General features: G+C 47.2%; 1 protein-coding gene and 1 long non-coding RNA gene across 6 annotated transcripts; one reads left to right on the top strand and one right to left on the bottom strand.

The window, feature by feature from the left end:
- Nucleotides 1-8,789: 8,789 nt before the first annotated feature.
- LOC119543407 (lysine-rich arabinogalactan protein 19-like) lies at nucleotides 8,790-14,463 on the bottom strand. 4 transcript variants are annotated; one of them, XR_005218572.1, is made up of 3 exons: nucleotides 13,549-13,984; nucleotides 10,937-11,126; nucleotides 8,790-9,455 (listed from the first exon to the last, which is right to left on the bottom strand). XR_005218572.1 is itself a non-coding variant. In XM_037848220.1 (3 exons), the coding sequence occupies exons 2-3, from the start codon at nucleotides 10,967-10,969 to the stop codon at nucleotides 9,147-9,149; spliced, it is 342 nt and encodes a 113-aa protein (XP_037704148.1). In that variant the 5' UTR covers nucleotides 10,970-11,126; nucleotides 14,371-14,463; the 3' UTR covers nucleotides 8,790-9,146. The 4 variants fall into 4 exon arrangements, 2 of the variants coding, with proteins under 2 accessions (XP_037704148.1, XP_037704147.1); XR_005218574.1 differs by lacking the exon at nucleotides 13,549-13,984 and adding an exon at nucleotides 11,515-13,204; XM_037848220.1 differs by lacking the exon at nucleotides 13,549-13,984 and adding an exon at nucleotides 14,371-14,463.
- LOC119543408 lies at nucleotides 13,351-17,676 on the top strand. 2 transcript variants are annotated; one of them, XR_005218576.1, is made up of 3 exons: nucleotides 13,351-14,460; nucleotides 14,967-15,067; nucleotides 17,522-17,676. It is a non-coding gene; the product is annotated as an uncharacterized LOC119543408 (long non-coding RNA). The 2 variants fall into 2 exon arrangements; XR_005218575.1 differs by having other exon boundaries at nucleotides 14,937-15,067.
- Nucleotides 17,677-18,024: the final 348 nt, after the last annotated feature.

Below are 18,024 nucleotides of genomic sequence, written 5' to 3'. Positions count from 1 at the left end.
CGGGGAGGCCTTGGTGCGGCGCCTCCTGATCAGCAGCCCGCCCTGCCAGGATTCGGTGGTCTCGGGGCCCTTCTGAAAATATTTTTATAGGCTCCCTTCAGCTCCTGGGGTCTCCATGAACCTGCTTTGAACGTTGGGAGGGGCCGGGTGGACCTAAACTGAGCAGGTAGGCGGGTTGTCAGGCGGAGATAGTGCCTGGAGGCGCCTTCCTCTGGCCTCGGACACAGCGGGCCCCATCAGCACCTAGACGAGGAGGTCGGCGCCCCCGAGGCTCTCCTGGCGGGGAAGAACCCCCCACCCACCTGGGTGGGTACATGCAGAGCAGGGGGTACTGTAGGACCTTGGGGAGACCCGTTTAGAATCTGTCCACCGCCTCAGAGGCAGCGCCCCCTCTTCACCCTCCCCTCACTCCTGCCCTGGCCTGGACTCCTGCAGGGTCGAACACCCCCACGCCTCATGCCCCACGGCCAGGCCTGCGCATGCGCATAAGTGCAGGAAGCCACTTGCTCGGGGCGGGGCCGCGCTGGCCAATGAGAAGCCCAGATGTCCTATCCCGGGGGCCGGAAGCGAGTGATTAGAGTCTATTGGTGCTTTGAGGGAGGGGCGGCCGCCAAGAACAATGAGCTCCAGGTGGGGGCGCCAGGTAGGTGGGGCCGGGGGCGGGGGAAGCCGTCGCGGTGCTGCTCTTCTGCCCTGACTGCGGGATGGAGGGAGGAGGGAGACGGAGCCGCCGCCACTTCACCTGCCACATCTGTCACCTGCCACACCTGTCACCTGCCACACCTGTCACCTGCCACACCTGTCCCGACGCCACCGCGCCAGCCTCGAAGTGGGTCCCGCCGCCTCCCGCGTCAGCAACCGCAGCTCCATGCCCAACACCCCCGAGTCAGCCCCTCTGTGCTCCTTCCCCGACACCCCACTCCCCACCTTCAAATACACAGAACCCAGACGCTCTCCCATCACCTGGGGAAGCTCATCCCTGGCCCGGACCTCCTGCGCGGCTCCGCCTTCCAGCTCCACCTTCACAGCCAGAGCGATCCTGTTCAGACCCAGGTGAGCCCCTGGGCCTCTGCACACGGGAGACCGTCGGGTTCACGCTCTCACTGGGCGCCGCGGACCCCTTGTCCCGTCTTTATTTAAGTATTTACAGTTCCAGCCCACCCCCCGCCCCTTTTTACTTAGGTAATTTTTTATTAATACAAGAACATATGCTCTAGGAGATCAGGGATTTTTTTTTTTGCTTTGTCTCCTCTGTTATAATCTAATTACCTAGAATAAAGTTGATATTTAGCAAATGGGTGATGCACAGTTTTATAACTCAGAATTTCTCTTTTGTAATGTATTTTGAACACCTTTACTTTTAAAAATATGTTTGATTTTTTGAATAATGTTTTTGTTAGACAAGTTGTAGGTTTACAGAAATACCAGGCATAAAATGTATAAAAAACAGAGTTACCATATACCACCCTATAACTAACACTTTGCATTATTGTGGTATATTTGTTAGAATTCATGAGAGAACATTTTTATAATTGAACTATTAACTACAGTCCAGCATTTACAATAGGGTTCACTGTGTTTTACAGTCCTATGGTTTTTAACCACATTTTCATATATAACTCAGTACTGTTAATTATATTTTGTAACACATGTTATAATGAGAAGAATGGACACCACCATTTCACTTAACTGATCATCTAAGTAAGTGTTCCCTGTCTTCAAAATTGATTGCAAATGTGCATCTGTCAATGCTGGTTGTGTGCACGAGAGCAAATTAAAGTGTATGTTATACTTTGTGTATTTCTTTATTTTACATAATTCATATAAGTGCAACCATGTCATAGTTTTGTCTGTTGCTTCTTTCACTGAGCGTAATGTTTTCGAGGTTCATCCACGTTTCAGGTTGTACCAGAACTCAATTCCTTTTTACAGCTCAATGATACTCCATTGTAGGTATATACCATTCTGTTCATTTATTATTTTATGGACATTTTGATTGCTTCCATCTTTGGCTATTTAAAATAATGATGCTAAGACAAGTTGTGTCCAAGTTTTTGTTTGACTGTCTGTTTTCACTTCTTTTCAGTATGCAAGCAGGACTGGCATTGCTAAATCATATGGTTATTCCGTGTTTAGCTCACTGCCGTGTTGCCTAACTGCTTCCAGGTGCTTCCATGGTCTCCATGAACCCGCTTTGAACGTGGGAGGGGCCGGGTGGACCTAAACTGAGCAGGTAGGTGGTTGTCAGGCTGAGATAGTGCCCTGGGGCGCCTTCCTCAGGCCTCGGACACAGCGGGCCCCATCAGCACCTGGATGGGGAGGTCGGCGCCCCCGAGGCTCTCCCGGCGGGGAAGAACCCCCGCCCACCTGGGTGGGTACATGCAGAGCAGGGGGTCCTGCAGCACCTGGGCAGGACCCGCCTGGAATCTGCCCACTGCCTCCTTCACCCTCTCTTCACCCTCTCCTCACTCCTTCCTCGGCTCCAGGCCCGGATTGCTGCAGGGTCGAGCCCCTACCCCCGGCTCCCGGGGTCAGGGGTGCACATGTGCACAAGTGCAGGTAGCCCCTTGCTCAGCGGCGGAGCCGCGCTGCCAATGAGAAGCCCAGGTTGTTAGGTTCAGAGCCATTCAAGAATCCACACAAACGCAGTGAGTCATGGTTTAAGTAGAGAATTTAAGGTTTATTAGAGGAAGAAAGCAGAAGAAAGCAGGTGGGAGCCATCAGAAAAGAAAGAAAGGAAAAATGGCTCCAGCCCTCTATCTGAGAGCAGCATTTTTAAAAGGAAAAACCCACGTTGGATATTGGGGGGGAAGGTCCTGCTGAGTGTGTTCTGGGCCTCGACTGGGTGAGTGCTTATCAGTTTCTGCTGACTGGTTACTAGGGTTTTAACACACTAGTCTTCTTTGATGTGCACTATATTATCTATGTGGAGGAAGCAGGCCTTTTGGCTTGTTTGTGGTCATTCATCTTTATGGGGATATCTGATCTTGCCTTGTCTGCCCCCTGGAGTCTAGGTGCCACTGTGATGGGATTCCTAAAACAGCCTTCAACCCTTAGTTTATGGCACACCTGGTATTTATGAGATAAGCAGCAGGGCCCGTTATCAGACATTCCTTCTATGTGTTAGACTCTTTTTCTGGGGCCTGACACAGGTGTCCTGCCCCGGGGGCTAGAAGCGAGTAATTAGAGTCTATTGGTTCTTTGAGGGAGGGACCGCCGCCAAAAACGAGATCCAGGTGGGGTGTGGCTGCGGGGCCGCCAGGTAGGTGGGGCCGGGGGGAGGGGGGGCGATGGGAAGCTAAAGCCATGCTGCTCTTCTGCCCTGACTGCGGGATGGACGCAGGGGGAGGACGGAGCTGGCGCCACTTCACCTGCAACACCTGTCACCTGTCCCGATGCCACCACGCCAGCCTCAAGGTGGGTCCCGCCGCCTCCCACGTCACCAACCGCAGCTCCATCCCCACAACCTTGTCAGCCCCTCTGTGCTCCTTCTCCGACACCCCACTTCCCACCTTCAAACACACAGAACCCAGACGCCCTCCCCGTCACCAGGGGAAGCTCAGCACCAGGACCCCCTGAGCGGTTCCCCCTTCCAACTCCGCCTTCACGGCCAGAGCGATCCTGTTCAGACCCGGGTGCGTTCCTGGGCCTCTGCACACGGGAGACCGTCGGGTTCACGCTCATACTGGACCCCGCGGACCCATCGTCCCGTCTTTATTTAAACGTTACAGTGTTTACAGTTCCAGCCCTCCTCCACCTTATTCTGCTTCCCTGTTTACTTTTTCCCATAGAACTCATTATATTCCAATAAGCTGTATTATTTCCTTAGGTAATTTGTTTATTAATACTGGAACGTAAGTTCCAGGAGATCCTGGAACCATATACCACCCTATTACTAACCTTGCATTATTGTGGTATATTTGTTAGAATTCATGAAAGAACATTTTTATAATTCAACTATTAACTATAGCCCAGTATTTACAATAGGGTTCACTGTATTTTTTAGTCCTATGGTTTTAAACCAGATTTTCATATATAATTCAGTACTGTTAATTATATTTTGTAACACGTGGTATAATGAGAAGAATGGACACCACCATTTCACTTAATGAGCATCTAGGTGAGTGTTCCCTGTCTTCAAAATTGATGGCAGATGTGCATCTGTCAATGCTGGTTGTGTGCACGAGAGCAAATTAAAGTATATGTTATACTTTCTGTCTCTGTGTATTTCCTTATTTTACATAATTCATATAAGTGTAACCATGCCATAGTTTTGTTTGTCGCTTCTCTCACTGAGAGTAATGTTTTCAAGGTTCATCCATGTTTCAGGTTGTACCAGAACTCAATTTCTTTTTACAGCTCAATAATACTCTATTGTAGGAATATACCATTCTGTTCATTTATTATTTGGTGGACATTTTGATTGCTTCCACCTTTGGCCATTTAAAATAATGATGCTAAGACAATTTGTGTCCAAGTTTTTGTTTGACTGTAAGCTTTTTCCTGCTCCACAAAATGTTTTTTTTTTTTTTTATTAAATTCAGTTTTATTGAAACACATTCACACACCATACAATCATCCATGGTATACAATCCACTGTCCACAGTATGATAACATAGTTATGTGTTCATCACTACAATCTATCTCTGAACATTTTCCTTACATCAGAAAGAACCAGAACAAGAATAAAAAATAAAAGTGAAAAAAGAACACCCAAATCCACACAATGTTTTTAGCACCATTACTTGTAACACATGTCAGCAGGTTCCACTTTAGGAAGTCCTTGAATAAACAGTCATAATTGAGCACCTGGAGGCTCATTAAGAGCCAAGGAAAACCCCTTCTAATCATTTCTTTTTCTCCATTTTAACCATTTGCAGGTGTGCAGTTCATTGGTCTTGTTTTCATCTAGAATGTTGTGCAATTATCACCTCCTTCCACCACCAAAGCTTTCTCATCACACAAAACAGAAACTCTCCTCAATTATCAGTGACTCTCCACCACCAACCCCAAGCCCCTGATAGCCGGTAATCTTTCTGTCTCCCTGTAGTTTCTTATTCTACATAATTCATATAAGTGCAACTATGCCATAGTTTTTTCTCTTGCTTTTTTCAGTAAGCATAATGTTTTCAAGGTTCATCTATGTTTCATTTTGTACCAGAACTCCATTCCTTTTTTATAGCTGGATACTATTCCTTTGTCGGTATATACCATTTTGTTTCATTTATCATTTGATGGGCACTTTAATTGCTTCCACCTTTGGCTATTTAAAATAATGCTAAATGGCTATTTAAAACCTCCATTTTGGCTATTTAAAATAATGCTAAATGATGCTAAGACAATTTGTGTATAAGTTTTTGTTTGTATATCTGTTTTCACTTCTTTTCAGTATGCAAGTAGGAGTGGAATTGCTAAATCATATGGTCATTCTACGTTAAACTAATTGAGTTATTGCCTAAGTGGGTTCCAGTTTCTTCACTGTCCTATATTCCCACCAGGAGTGTATGAGGGTTTCTGTTACTTGACATCCTCTCAAGTAACAAAAATTTATTTGGACTTATTTTCTATTTTTTGAAGAGTGGTAGTTCTTCCTTTTTATTTGTGTTTCTCTAATGTGTAATTAGCCAATGCACTAACTGTCTAATTATGTCTAGCAAATTTTCATGTGATTATTTGTCATTCGTTTATCTTTTTTGGAGAAATGTCTATTCAATTGCGTTCCTGTTTTTAAATTGGCATATTAGTCTCTTTGTTGTTTTAGTAGTATTCTATTCTGGATATTAAACTTTTATCATACATATGATTTACAAGTATTTTTCCCAATATCTTAGGTTTTTTCTTTTTACTTTCTTGAGAAGTTCCTTTTATGTACAAAAGTTGGTTTTTTTTTTCAGTTTGTTTTTTATGAAGTCTTGCTCCTTAACTTAGGGGGAAATATTTCAGTCTTTCATTACTGAGCTTATTTTAACTGTGTGTTTTTCATCAATTCCCTTTTTCATGCTGAGTAAGTGTTCTATTCCTAGCTTTCTGAATGATTTTATTAGAAATGAGTGTGGGAATTAAAAAAAATTTTTTCTGAGTCAATTGAGATGATCATGTGGTTTTTGTCCTTCATTCTATCAATGTTATTTTCTTGGTTGATTTTTAAATTTTTTTCAGTTATGGAAAAATATACATAACATAAAAATGATTTTAACCATGTTGAGTGGGCAACACTGTGACATTAAGTACATTGACAATTTTGTGTGACATTGACCACTATGTATTTCTGGATTATTTTCCTCATCCCAAACCAGAACTCATGCCCATTTGGCAATAATTCCTTCTTCTCAAGCACCCTGGTAACTGTTTTCCTGCTTCTTGTCTCCATAAATTTGTTTATTCTATGTATTTCATATAATAGCAGTCACACAATATTTGGCCTTTTGTGTCTGGCTTATTTTACTCAACTTCATGTCTTCAAGTTTCATCCTTCTTTTAGCATGTGCTAGCACTTTATTCCTTTTCTTATTTCTGAATAATATTCTATTGTATAGATATACTGTATTTTTGCTTATCCATTCATGTGTTGATGGACTGTGGGTTAATCCCACCTTTTGGCTATTGTGTACAATGATGTCATGAATACTGGTGTACAAATATCTGTTTCAGTCCCTGCTTTCAATTCCTTGGTGTATATGGGTAGGAGAGGAATTGACAGCTCATATGGCAGTTCTACATTTAACTTTCCGGCTGCATCATTTTACATTCTCACCAACAATGTATGAGGGTTCCTACTTCTCAGCAGTCTCACCAACACTTGTTATTTTCTGATTTGTTAATAACAGCCGTCTAGTGAGTGTCTCATTGCAGTTTTGATTTGAATTTCTCTAATGGCTAATGATGTTGAGCATCTTTTCACATGCTGATCGGTCCTTTGTATGTCTTTCTTTTGTTGTTATTGTTGAAGAAACATCTATTCAAGTATTGTGCCCATTTTAAAATTTGGATGTTTGTCTTTTTGTTATTTAGTTTTAGAGATTCTATATGTATTCTGCATATTGTAGTAATATCAGAGATACCTTTTTAAATATTTTCTTTCATTTCGTAGGTTTTCTTTTCACTTCATTGGTAATGTTCTTTGATTATCAAAAGTTTTTAATTTTGATGAAGTCCATTATATCTGTATTTTTCTTTAGTTGTTTGTTTCTTTGGTGTAAAATATAAACATCATTGCTTACTTTAAAGTCCTGAAGATAGTTCTCTACATTTTCTTTTAAGAATTTTATGGCATTAGATATTATATTTGGGTCTTTGTATTTGGAATTAAGTTTTGTATATGATGCAATGTACGGGTCCACATTCATTCTTTTTCTTTAAATTCAGTTGTATTTAGATATATTCACAATCATCCATGGTGTACAATCAACTGTTCACAGTACCATCATACAGTTGTGCATACATCACCCCAATCTATTTTTTTAATTAATTACTAGTGATTTATGTTTATTGTCTGCCTCTCTTCATAGAACTTAAGCCCTATGAAGAGAGGCAATTTTTTGTCTGTTTCATTCACTAATATATCCTAAGTACCTAGAATATAGCTGGCATTCAAGAACATTTGTTAAACAAACAAAACGTATCTGGATAGATTTAGAAATAGATTCAGTGAAAGGATGGAAAGCCTGACAGTGGATCAGAGCATTCAGACTGGGAAATCATCCAGGTCCCTCAGTTATTTGTGATTCACTGAGGTGTGTGCTGTGCGATGCCGGTGAACTTGGAGACAAGAAGAGGGATGGCTCCCATCTGATGTTGTCACTCTCTGCAATCGTGGAGTCCAATTCTTGGGAGAGGAACAGTACAGTCTTGACCTGCAACCCAAAACTCCTTATGTGGTTGTGATTCAGGCAGCAAACAGGTGTGCCTGTTCTCCAAAGCTGCTATTCACTCCTCCTTACTTCCAAAAGCAGCATCCTGGTGAGAAGATTCCAGGAAGTGTCAGCTTTGGAAGGTGGTGGAAACGATGCTTGTTGAAAGTGGTCAAGGTGACATTTAGCACCCAGAAACAGCCAGAAATGTCTCAGAGTGGCTCCTTCATCTCATTACTGGTTTGTTCTAGTTTGCTAATGCTGCTGGAATGCAAAACACCAGAAACGGATTGGCTTTTATAAAAGCCGGTTTATTTGGTTACACAGTTACAGTCTTAAGGCCATAAAGTGTCCAAGGTAACACATCAGCAATTAGGTACCTTCCCTGGAGGATGGCCAATGGTGTCTGGAAAACCTCTGTTAGCTGGGAAGGCACGTGACTGGCGTCTGCTCCAAAGTTCTGGTTTCAAAATGGCTTTCTCCCAGGATGTTGCTCTCTAGGCTGCAGTTCCTCAAAAATGTCACTCTTAGTTGCACTTGGGGTATTTGTCCTCTCTGAGCTTCTCTGGAGCAAGAGTCTGCTTTCAATGACCGTCTTCAAACTCTCTCTCATCTGCAGCTCCTGTGCTTTCTTCAAAGTGCCCCTCTTGGCTGTGGCTCCTCTTCAAAACATCACTCACAGCTGCACTGAGTCCCTTCTGTTATGTCAGCTCTTTTATATGGCTCCAGTGACCAACTTAGACCCACCCCGAATGGGTGGAGCAACAACTCCATGGCAATTATCCAGTCAGAGTCATCACCCACAGCTGGGTGGGGCACATTCCAAAGAAACACTCAAAGAATTACAATCTAATCAACACTGATAACATCTGCCCACACAAGATTACATCACAGATAATGGCGTTTGGGGGACACAATATATTCAAACTGGCACACGGTTGTAGCTCAGTTTTAATTCATTTTTTTTTTTCAGAGCATTTGTAGGTTTACAGAAAAATCATGCAGAGCACAGTTTCCTTATACCCTCCTCACACATGCAGTTTTCCCCGGTTATTAATATTATAATTATTAGCTAAATCCATGGTTTACATTAGAGTTCACTTTGTTGCACAGGTCGATGCTTTTTGTTTTGCTTTGTTTATTATTTTATTGTGATGCCATATATGTAATATAAAATTTCCCATTTGCCCACTTTGAAATCTGCAGAGGTGTTAATTGTATGCACAATGCTGTGCTCCCATCACCACCATCCACCTTGGATGCCCCGCTGGCTGCAGCCCCGGCCTTCTCCCGTCCTCACCTGGCGATGGCGGCCGATCTTGCTGCAGGTGTCAGCAGCGGAGCGAGCGGTGACGGCTCAGTGTCCTGGGTGGGCGCTGCCCCCGAGCAGTGTCCGTGCTGCTGCTGCTGCTGCAGATTCTCGCCGTGGGCGCCGCCGCCCGTGCCCGAGGCAGCCGTTTCCCCGCGTTTCCGGGTCTCTCTGGGCGGCCCCGGTGTGCTCAGGGCGCCTCGAGCGGGGGAGCAGCGAGTGCGGGCGGCGGGGGAGGGCGCGGGGAGCCGCGGTGGGCACGGCCGGGGGCGGAGGGGGCCGGGGATTTTTCTGTCCTGTTTTGATTGATTGTGAAGGAAACACAAAAGGTCAAAATTTGTTTTTCATAATTAGTAAATTCTTCCTGCAGATGACTCTCAGTGGAGTTACTGACCTTTCCCTTTATTTTCCTTTTTGGTTTAGTGAAATGATTACTAACAGTTTCTATTCTTCTAAAACATGTCCTTACCAAGAGTAAATCTTCCATTTGGCTTGCCTTGATTTTGGTTGGCTTTGCCTTTTTCCTGGCAGCAAGTTTGTAATAAAACTAACATAAGGGCTCACACCTGAATCTTCTCGAGTTTTTTTTTCCTTTACAGTGTAAGGAAAGCTCCATTTCCAATGAAGTTTTATCTTTTTTTACATTAAAAAATTATGTATCAATACTTGTAATGTATTTTTGTTGCTTCATCAATTCTATATTAATAATTTAAGTGATAACAATTAAAAAAACACTTAAGCCTATGCTCCCAGGAAATTAGTTTTAAAACTTAAATTTCAATTTATAAATTGTTTTTATGTAGGCAGATATGAGAAGGTAATTAAAAAGATTTTCATGCATAAAGTCTGTCACATTATCATAAAACCTTGTGGGGGAAGTAGACTAGAAACAAGGGTTGAGGGAGTTAAAGCAACTGAATAAAAGTTTTAACCTTTAATAACAGCTCATTCGTGTATTTTTTCTTTGTTAAAAAAACGATGTTAAGTATCAAAATCCTATGTTATTTATAGTCTTTGGAAACCTTTAAAAGAGTTATGTTAATAGATTCATTTAGTGTTGATATTTATAGCATGCCAGAAATGACATCCTTTCCAGGGTTTAAACTTATGATGAAAAATTTTGGATAACAACCGAAAAATGTTTGATGATGAATGTAACTTTGCAAAAATACTTCAGGGGAAAAGAAAGAAAAATGTGATGACAACATGTTTAGATTTGGTTTTTGAAAATTCCTCAAATATTAGAATGACTTGGGACATTTGTTAAACATACAGACTCTAGGAAATTCACACCTAGAAAATTCAATTAGATAAATTCAATTATTCTTCCTCAGAATTTCCAGGAACCCCACCCTTATTTTCAGGGGCTTCTGGATGTCCTGCAACGTGGAGGGAGGTTGGGAGGTGCAAGCAAAGCCAGGGATCTGGGTCTGTGCTTCCTACTTGCGACTGTGCTTTTGAGTCACTGAGGCCCTGCTTCTTCAGATTCAATAAATTAAGCGAACTGCCTGTGAATTTTGTTAAAGTGCACAGTATTCTGGGCTGGGCCTGACAGCCTGAATTTCTACCAAGCTCTCAGGTGATCCCATTTGGTTCAACTGTGAAACAAATTTTGAGTTGCCATGGCTAGGACCTTGTAAAGACACCCATGTCCTGGCCATCTCCCACACCAACTGAATCAGTATTTCCAGAGGTGGAGTGTGTGTTATTAAAGCTCCTAGATGTTGCTGGGCCAGATTCCAGATATTTCAGACGAGCAACTGGGATGGAAACCTACCTGCTGTAGGTAGGTTCTGTCTCTGCTTATCATTCTCCATATGAAGCCCTCCTGCCAATGAAGCCTTCACCTTCACCGTCACCCCGAAACCAGAGTGATACTTTGCAAAACTCTATGAGTAGCCAATGGTGGTGGTTCCGTCCAGGACAGGTAGGGGCTGTGCAGGTGACAGCTCAGCTCCCAGGAGACTCTGGAACACAACAAAGATGTATAGGGCCCAGACCGCTCTGTAGATGCTGGGAAGGTGTTCTATGGCAAGTGGTTATTTACCCAAAGTAATTTCCATGGAGAAGGACAAGGTACATTTGCAGACAGGTTAAGAGAAAACAAACAGTACCGTAAAGTATATGGGCCTACAGTCAGTAAGGGAATACGAGCCAGAGGAGTACTAGGAAGGGGGAGTATAGTCTCCTCAGATCTCTCCACCTGCAGGTGCCTGCATAATGTGCTGTTTGCATAGGAGGAATGTCTAGTTTTGATCTCATCAAAGCCTGTAGCCATAGGGGCTGCCTCCCCCAGTCATCATGGAGATGTGCTCCCACAGGAGGACAGCTCAGGAAATTACCTGTTCCCCTCACCTTTTCTCCCATGGGTATCCCATGGCCAAGCAGAGCCCCTCTGAGCAGCAGTCAAGGAAGCTACCCCTAGGTCTTCAAATTGTCTCTGGGATCCTTGGGTGCAGTCAAGGGGGAAATGAGGCCTCCTTCCAAGTGAGAGATCCATCTTGTGACAGGATCCTCCAGACCCATTGAAGCCACCCAAGACAATATTTTTGAGGGTAACCTTATGAGAGGCTCTAGAACCAGAAACACTCAGCTACACCACAGTAAATACGAAATGATAAATATTAATTGTTTAGAGCCATTAAGTTTGGGGGTAATTTTTAATGCAATTTTATGGACATATATTCACACACCATACAAACCATCCAAAGTATACAATCAGTGGCTCACAATATCATCATGCAGTTGTGCATACATCACTACAATCAATATTAGAACATTTTCATTACTACAAAATAAAAATTAAAATAAAAAAACAACCAAATAATCCCATACTTGGAGTAATTTTTAATGTAGCAATAGGTAACTACTTGTTTCAGTTTCCTCCAGCCACTCTTTCCCTCTTGCCCCACACCTGAACCTCCTGCAACCTGACAACACCATGATACCTCCCCCGTCTGTCCACCTCTGTGGCTCTCCTAGACAGTCTTGCCTGCTCAGGGTTCTCCCCTCCTCCACAGAGGCTCCCACCAGCATCACCATGGTGAGCTATAAAACATGGATCTGGACTTGAGAATAACACTGGATCCTCCTTTCATTTAGCAAAACACCCAGCCCTCTTATCTCTTCTCCCCCATGATCTGTAGCCTTCCCTGCCCCTCTCATCTCCCTCACCTCCACCCTCCTTTCCATGGCTTCTTCCTATTCTCAAACTGGCCAAAGGCTTTACGTCAGAACTTGAGCAGTGTGTCATGATGTCCAGAATGCCACCCACTCAAGCTCCCTTGCCTTTGTCACTTCCTATATCATGCCGCCTATTTCTTCAAGAATTAGATACAACTGGCTACTTCAAAACAAAGGTCGTGGTTTGTTTGCATGTGTTTTTTTTTTTCCTGTGTTCTCAGCTAAGCCTCACCAGTCACAGCAGGTGTGTTTCTTTTGAGCACTGCATCTGCACCCACTCAAGGAAGAATGCTGAATGAGTCAACGAGGGAGGAGGCAGCTGAGTGTCTCCATCCCAGGCGAGAAAATGGAGGTTTTTATATGCGTACCCCCGGTCTAATGAGGATAAATGCAATGACCTCATTTATACGCATGCATTCAATCATTCACTCCATCCATCCATCCATCCATCCATCCATCCATCCATTCATTCATTGTGTAGCTGGGAGACTGAAGCTCTGCAGCTCAGAAGCCGGAACATGTCTGGGGGAAAAGCAGGGCAGGTCCACAAAGAAAAGCCAGCCTGACAACCTGCTGTGACTCTGGGGGCACCAGGACCGCCCTATGGCCTGCGGTAAAAGATCTGGGGTCTCTTGAAATGACAGGACACGTACCAGACCACACTCCCTCCCATCTCTTTCCAAAAACACAGTGCACAGTCCAACCACGCTGAGTACTTCCCAAGCCAGAGTGATCCAAAGTAAGATCCCAATAAGACCCAAAAGAAGTCTCCTGTCCCGGCTTGGATGACAGGGCTGGCGCCCTCACTTTCCCCCCACTCCTGCCTCTTCTCTCCACCAGGGAAGGACCCTCACCCGTCCTGCTCTCCCCATCTGTCCTAAAGCCTGACTCCCCCACCCCCCCAGCCCCGGGACGGACCCCGCAGAAGCAGGTGCCCAAACCCGACTCAGACCGGTTCAGACAGCCCCGGGGCAGCCTGTGCGCCCCTGGTGGCCGCAGACCCGAGGCCCGACGGCGAAGGGGCGCAGCTCGGGGACCCGCTCCCGCCCCGCCGCCCCCTCCCGGCTCAGCGCCCCCCCAGCCGCCCCGCCCCGGGTGCCCCCCTCGGCCGCCCCCGCAGCCCCTCCCGAGGCCGCGTCTCCCCCGCGGGGTGACTGGGAAGGGATCTGCCGGCGCGGGAAAGAGGGCAGAGAAGGGTGAAGTCATCAGGGCTGCGGGAGGCCGCGTGGGGCACGGGGGGAGCTTCGGCTTCTGTGGAAACGGCCGGAGAACGGGAGTCCAGGGGGCGGCTGAGGAGAAACGTTCCCCGGAGAGGCGGCTCCGAGGGCGTCGCCGGGGGCCGAGCGCGGCTGCCGCTTCCGGGGCGCACACGGGGCGAAGGGCGGCGCGGAGCGGAGGCCTCGCGGGCCCGGGGCGGCGACCCCCGGGGGAGGGAGAGGGGCGCGCTCGGCACCCCCACATCCGAGGGAGGAGCGGCCTCGGCGGGGCCCGTCTCGCCCTCGCCCTCCGCAGCCCGGAGCCGCGCAGTTGGCGGGTGGGTCATGGGGGAGACCCCGACCCCGCCTCTCAGCGCCCAGCCCTGCCCCCCCCGCGCCAGTCCCGGCCCCTCCCCTCCCCTCCCCCACCCCAAGCCCAGAGCTTCTGGGACCCCAGGACGGCTCAGCCCCGCGCACCGCCCTCCCCGCGGCTCCTCCATGGGCCCCCGCCCCTGCCACGTCACAAACCCCTTCCAGCCCCCCGGGGCGACCCCCCCCCAGATCCCCGAGCAACTCTGAGATGCGGCCTCGGGAAGGAGAGACCAGGTGCGGTCGGACCCGCGACGCCGACGATGCCGATGGTGTTTCCCGCTCGTTGAACTCCGGGGACGCGCGGAGTCGGCGCCTCGTTCTCTCCCTTCAGCTCCTGAGCACGGGACCGCCCTGGGGAGGGTGAATGGCCGAGAACCGCGTGGGTTCAAACCCCAGTTCCTCCTTTCCCGCGCGGAGTGACTTCCGGCTGCACCGGGAACTCTCCTGGGGCTCTGCTCACCGTTTATGAAATGGGGACATCGCAGTGCAGGCTCCTGGGAGGGCAGAATCGGATCATGCGCTCCCTCGGGTCGGTCCCGGCTTCCGCTTGGTGAGAGCAGCCGCAGTTGTGGGTGGTTGAAGTGACACGTGTGTGCTGATTGATTGAGCTCATTAGCTAACGGGGTAACTGCCTTGAGACCGAGTGGCCTGGCCCTCGCCGTCCGGCTGTCTTGCCGTGCTGGAAAGTGGGGGGCAGCATGGGGCAGGAGGCCCAGGGTGCAGATTCACCCGAGGCCTTGTTCCTGGAGGGACGGAGGTGCGTCCTGACGGAGAACAAAGGGCACGAAGGGGTGGGAGGGCAGCGGTCAGTCACCTGTGATGGGCATCGGGCGTGTCACCCACTGTGTCCCTGTTTCAGCCCGTGAGGACCCAGAGCTCAGAGTGAAGGGCAAAGAGGAGGGACACACTGAAAGGGCAGAACTGGGTCTTAGTTTTCAGTTACCTCAGCCCTGATAGCAGAGGTTTTCACAAGAGACCGTTGCTTTATAAATGGATGTGGAAAAAACACAATCTTTTTGTTTGCAGAGTGTCTTGGTAACTGTACTTTGACTTCAGTGGAAACGGGACACTGAAACCATAAGAGACCTGAGAAATGAAGTCTTGCAAGACTCGAGGCCAGTCCAAGTTGAACCAGAGTGGGCAGAAGACGTCTTCAGGTAAGATGGCCCTAAGCTGCCACTCCCTCCGTCCGTGTCCCTGAGGAGACAGGCTGTGTCTGCCTGCTGAGCCCCTGGCAGGGGAAAGAAGCAGCAGGTGCATTTCGCCTGCTCCCTCTTAACCGCAGTGTGTTAGGGTGTCCATTCCAAAGCCACTGCCATGTCCAGGATGAAAGAGCAGAGGGCATCAGACACCAAGGACTCAACCTTGTGTTTGGGGGGCCAGGCAGGGGATCATGTGTGAGCTCAGGTGGGGTTTGGGCTCACTTCCTTCTGGGCTCAGTGGGAAAGGAGCTGTTTGCAAAGGAGCGGTGAGAATGCACAGGTTTGTCCTGCAGCTGCATCATGGGGGTGGTCCGGGAGGCCAGGTGGCCCGACTTGGAGGGAGAGAATCAAGCTGGGAACCCTAGGTCTGGGAACGACCCCTTGTGTTAAGTCTTTAGGGCCTGTTTGTGGGCGCTGCTGGCACCAGGATACCTAGCTATAACTGCCATTGGCACTGCTGCTTCCAGTGACAATGCAGTTATATCTCCTGCTTTCATCTACACGGAAGATGGTGACTGTCTGTCTCAGAGCCGCAGATGCTGAGGGAGGCTGAGTCAGGGCAGACTGAGGCCAAGACCCTGAGAGGAGGGGAACATGCAGAGAGGGATAGGGTCAGGGCCATGACCCCAGGGAGCCTGGGCAGGAGGGAAGAGAGGATCAGCTCTGGGTGCCCAGAAGTTCCCCTCGTTAGCATCTTTCACCTTTGCAGAATGTGAGGAGGTGAGCAGAGCAGAGCCTAGGCATGGTTGAGACACCCCAGAGCTCTGCCTCCCGCAGCCCCAGCCCTGGGCTCTCCTCTCCTCTTGCTGTCTCACATGTGGGAGTAGCCTCCAGCCCCATCTGTTCTGAATAGTTCCAGGTCCTGCTGATGAGGTCTGCTCAGGGTAGGATCCTTGCTTACGTCTAGCAAGGAGGTGGAGGTGGGGAGTTGTTTCCTCTGAGCCTCACTTACTGGGAGGACAGCTCCTGAGCTGAGGTGCCTTGTATCAGGGAGCACCAGCCTGTCCTGATTCCCCTTTAAGTATGTACTACCCCCATCCTCCTGCAGTCCCCTCTGCTGAGCCAGACCTCTGTGAGCCCCCAACTGTGGGGCAACACCACCCACTTGCTGGCTCCCTTCTCATTGTTGGCCCTGTCCACAGTGCCATACATGGATAGAGAGTGGGATGTCCCCCTTCTGGCACTTCTCAAGGCACAGCTGCAGCAGGCTGGCATGAGTGCAAGGCTGGGAGGGAGCCCTGGGCCCTGGACCAGTCCCGGGAGCCCTGTTCCCATCGCGCCCTCCCCCAGCGTCTCAGTGTGCACTGACTCCTCATGCAGAGCCTCAGTTACTGTAGCTGGAAGGGAAAGGTCTGTCTAAGCCCACTGTCCGCTGCCCACAGCTTGGGGGAGGAAGCTGAAATGCTGTGGTTGTTTTTAGGCTCTGCCACGTAGAGGAACTTCTTTTTACCCCATCTTCATAGTACAGGGTCCTGCCCCTTCCGTCTCAGGCTCACATTCCCCATCTCACGTAGAAGCACAAATGAGGAAAGTGGTTGTGAAGAAAAGGACGAAGATGTCCCAGATGAAGTGATGCTGCCCAAACATCACATTAAAAGTACTCTCAGAAATACTGCACAACATAAAAGGGCAACGGATAAAATGTTGGAAGCTGATGCAAATTTGGAAAGGAGCGTGACAGTTCATCCAAGCAAGGAAAAGATGTGTGCTCCATAACAAAAGTTAAACGTCAAATACACAGCAGCAAGCATTACTCTCCATAACGTTTTTGACAAAGAAATAAAACACATTAATTTTCAGTGTTTTAAATGACAGTATACTAAACAAATTCTAGTTTTATGATTTTTTTCATTTTTCTATGTATGAACTCTGTTCCTCCCTGAATGAGCACATAATGGCAACATAAAGTAGAAGTGATCATTTGATACACAGAGATATTTTCATTACGGTTCTTGATGGACTTTACTTTTTGGAGCAGTTGTAAGTTTACAGAAAAATTATTCAGTAAGTAGAGTTTCCATACACCCCTCCACGCACGTACGTGCACGCGTGCGCGCGTGCGCACACACACACACACACACACAGTTTTCCCTATTTTTCACATTTTGCTTTGATATAAAATGGAGGTTTTTGTTTGTTTTAATTCTGGTTTCTTTGAGGGTGACACACTGTTTCCTTGAAGCTGTTTTCACTCTGGAGCATTTTGGCCATTTTGACAGACCCAAATAGTCCCCAACAATCAGTCTTCCATATTTGGGGGTATCCTTTTTGCTGAGTAAATCAATGAGACCCTGACTTTCACCCTAGCTTAATGAGTGATTCAGTCTGTCACTGAATCATAATCTGGATAAGCCAAAGACCCCAGCAATCAGGTTGGAGATTCAGGAATGTAACAATATTGCTTTTCAGTTGGAAGCTAGGAGCCTAAAGAGGGAGGTGTGAACAGAGAGGACTGTGAAAGCTTCCAGGAGCAGAGGAGGGACCTGGGTCCTGTGTGCTGTCATCATCACTGTGGTCCTCTGTGAGGTCAGAGCAGACAGCTCTGCCAGCAGTGCCTCGAGCTGGTGAGTCAGGACCTCAGTCTGAGGACACACCATCTTGCCACCCTCAGCCAGAGTCTCCGCAGGGGTGCAGGCCGCGATTGCCTGGTTTTCCTCTCTCTTCTTTGCAGGTGAACAGAGTTCAGGCTTTGCTTTGGCTTATAAATGCAGTTTTGTTTTCACTTCATCCCAAATATTTTGATTTGTGTTTGGACTTATGTCACCTTATGAATGTTTAAAATACTTATTTATTAACCAAGAAGAGATTATGAAATGTATAACAGCTTACTGTTTGGGATTTTATTTACTGACATTTTCAGTATTCAGTTTTGTGCCCAGAAATTATAGTTCTTGTCATTTATGACTTTGTGA

The sequence above is a fragment of the Choloepus didactylus genome, chromosome 8 (assembly GCF_015220235.1).
Source record: "Choloepus didactylus isolate mChoDid1 chromosome 8, mChoDid1.pri, whole genome shotgun sequence".
Classification (NCBI taxonomy): Eukaryota; Metazoa; Chordata; class Mammalia; order Pilosa; family Megalonychidae; genus Choloepus; species Choloepus didactylus.
This window is presented reverse-complemented; position numbering and strand designations above follow the sequence as displayed.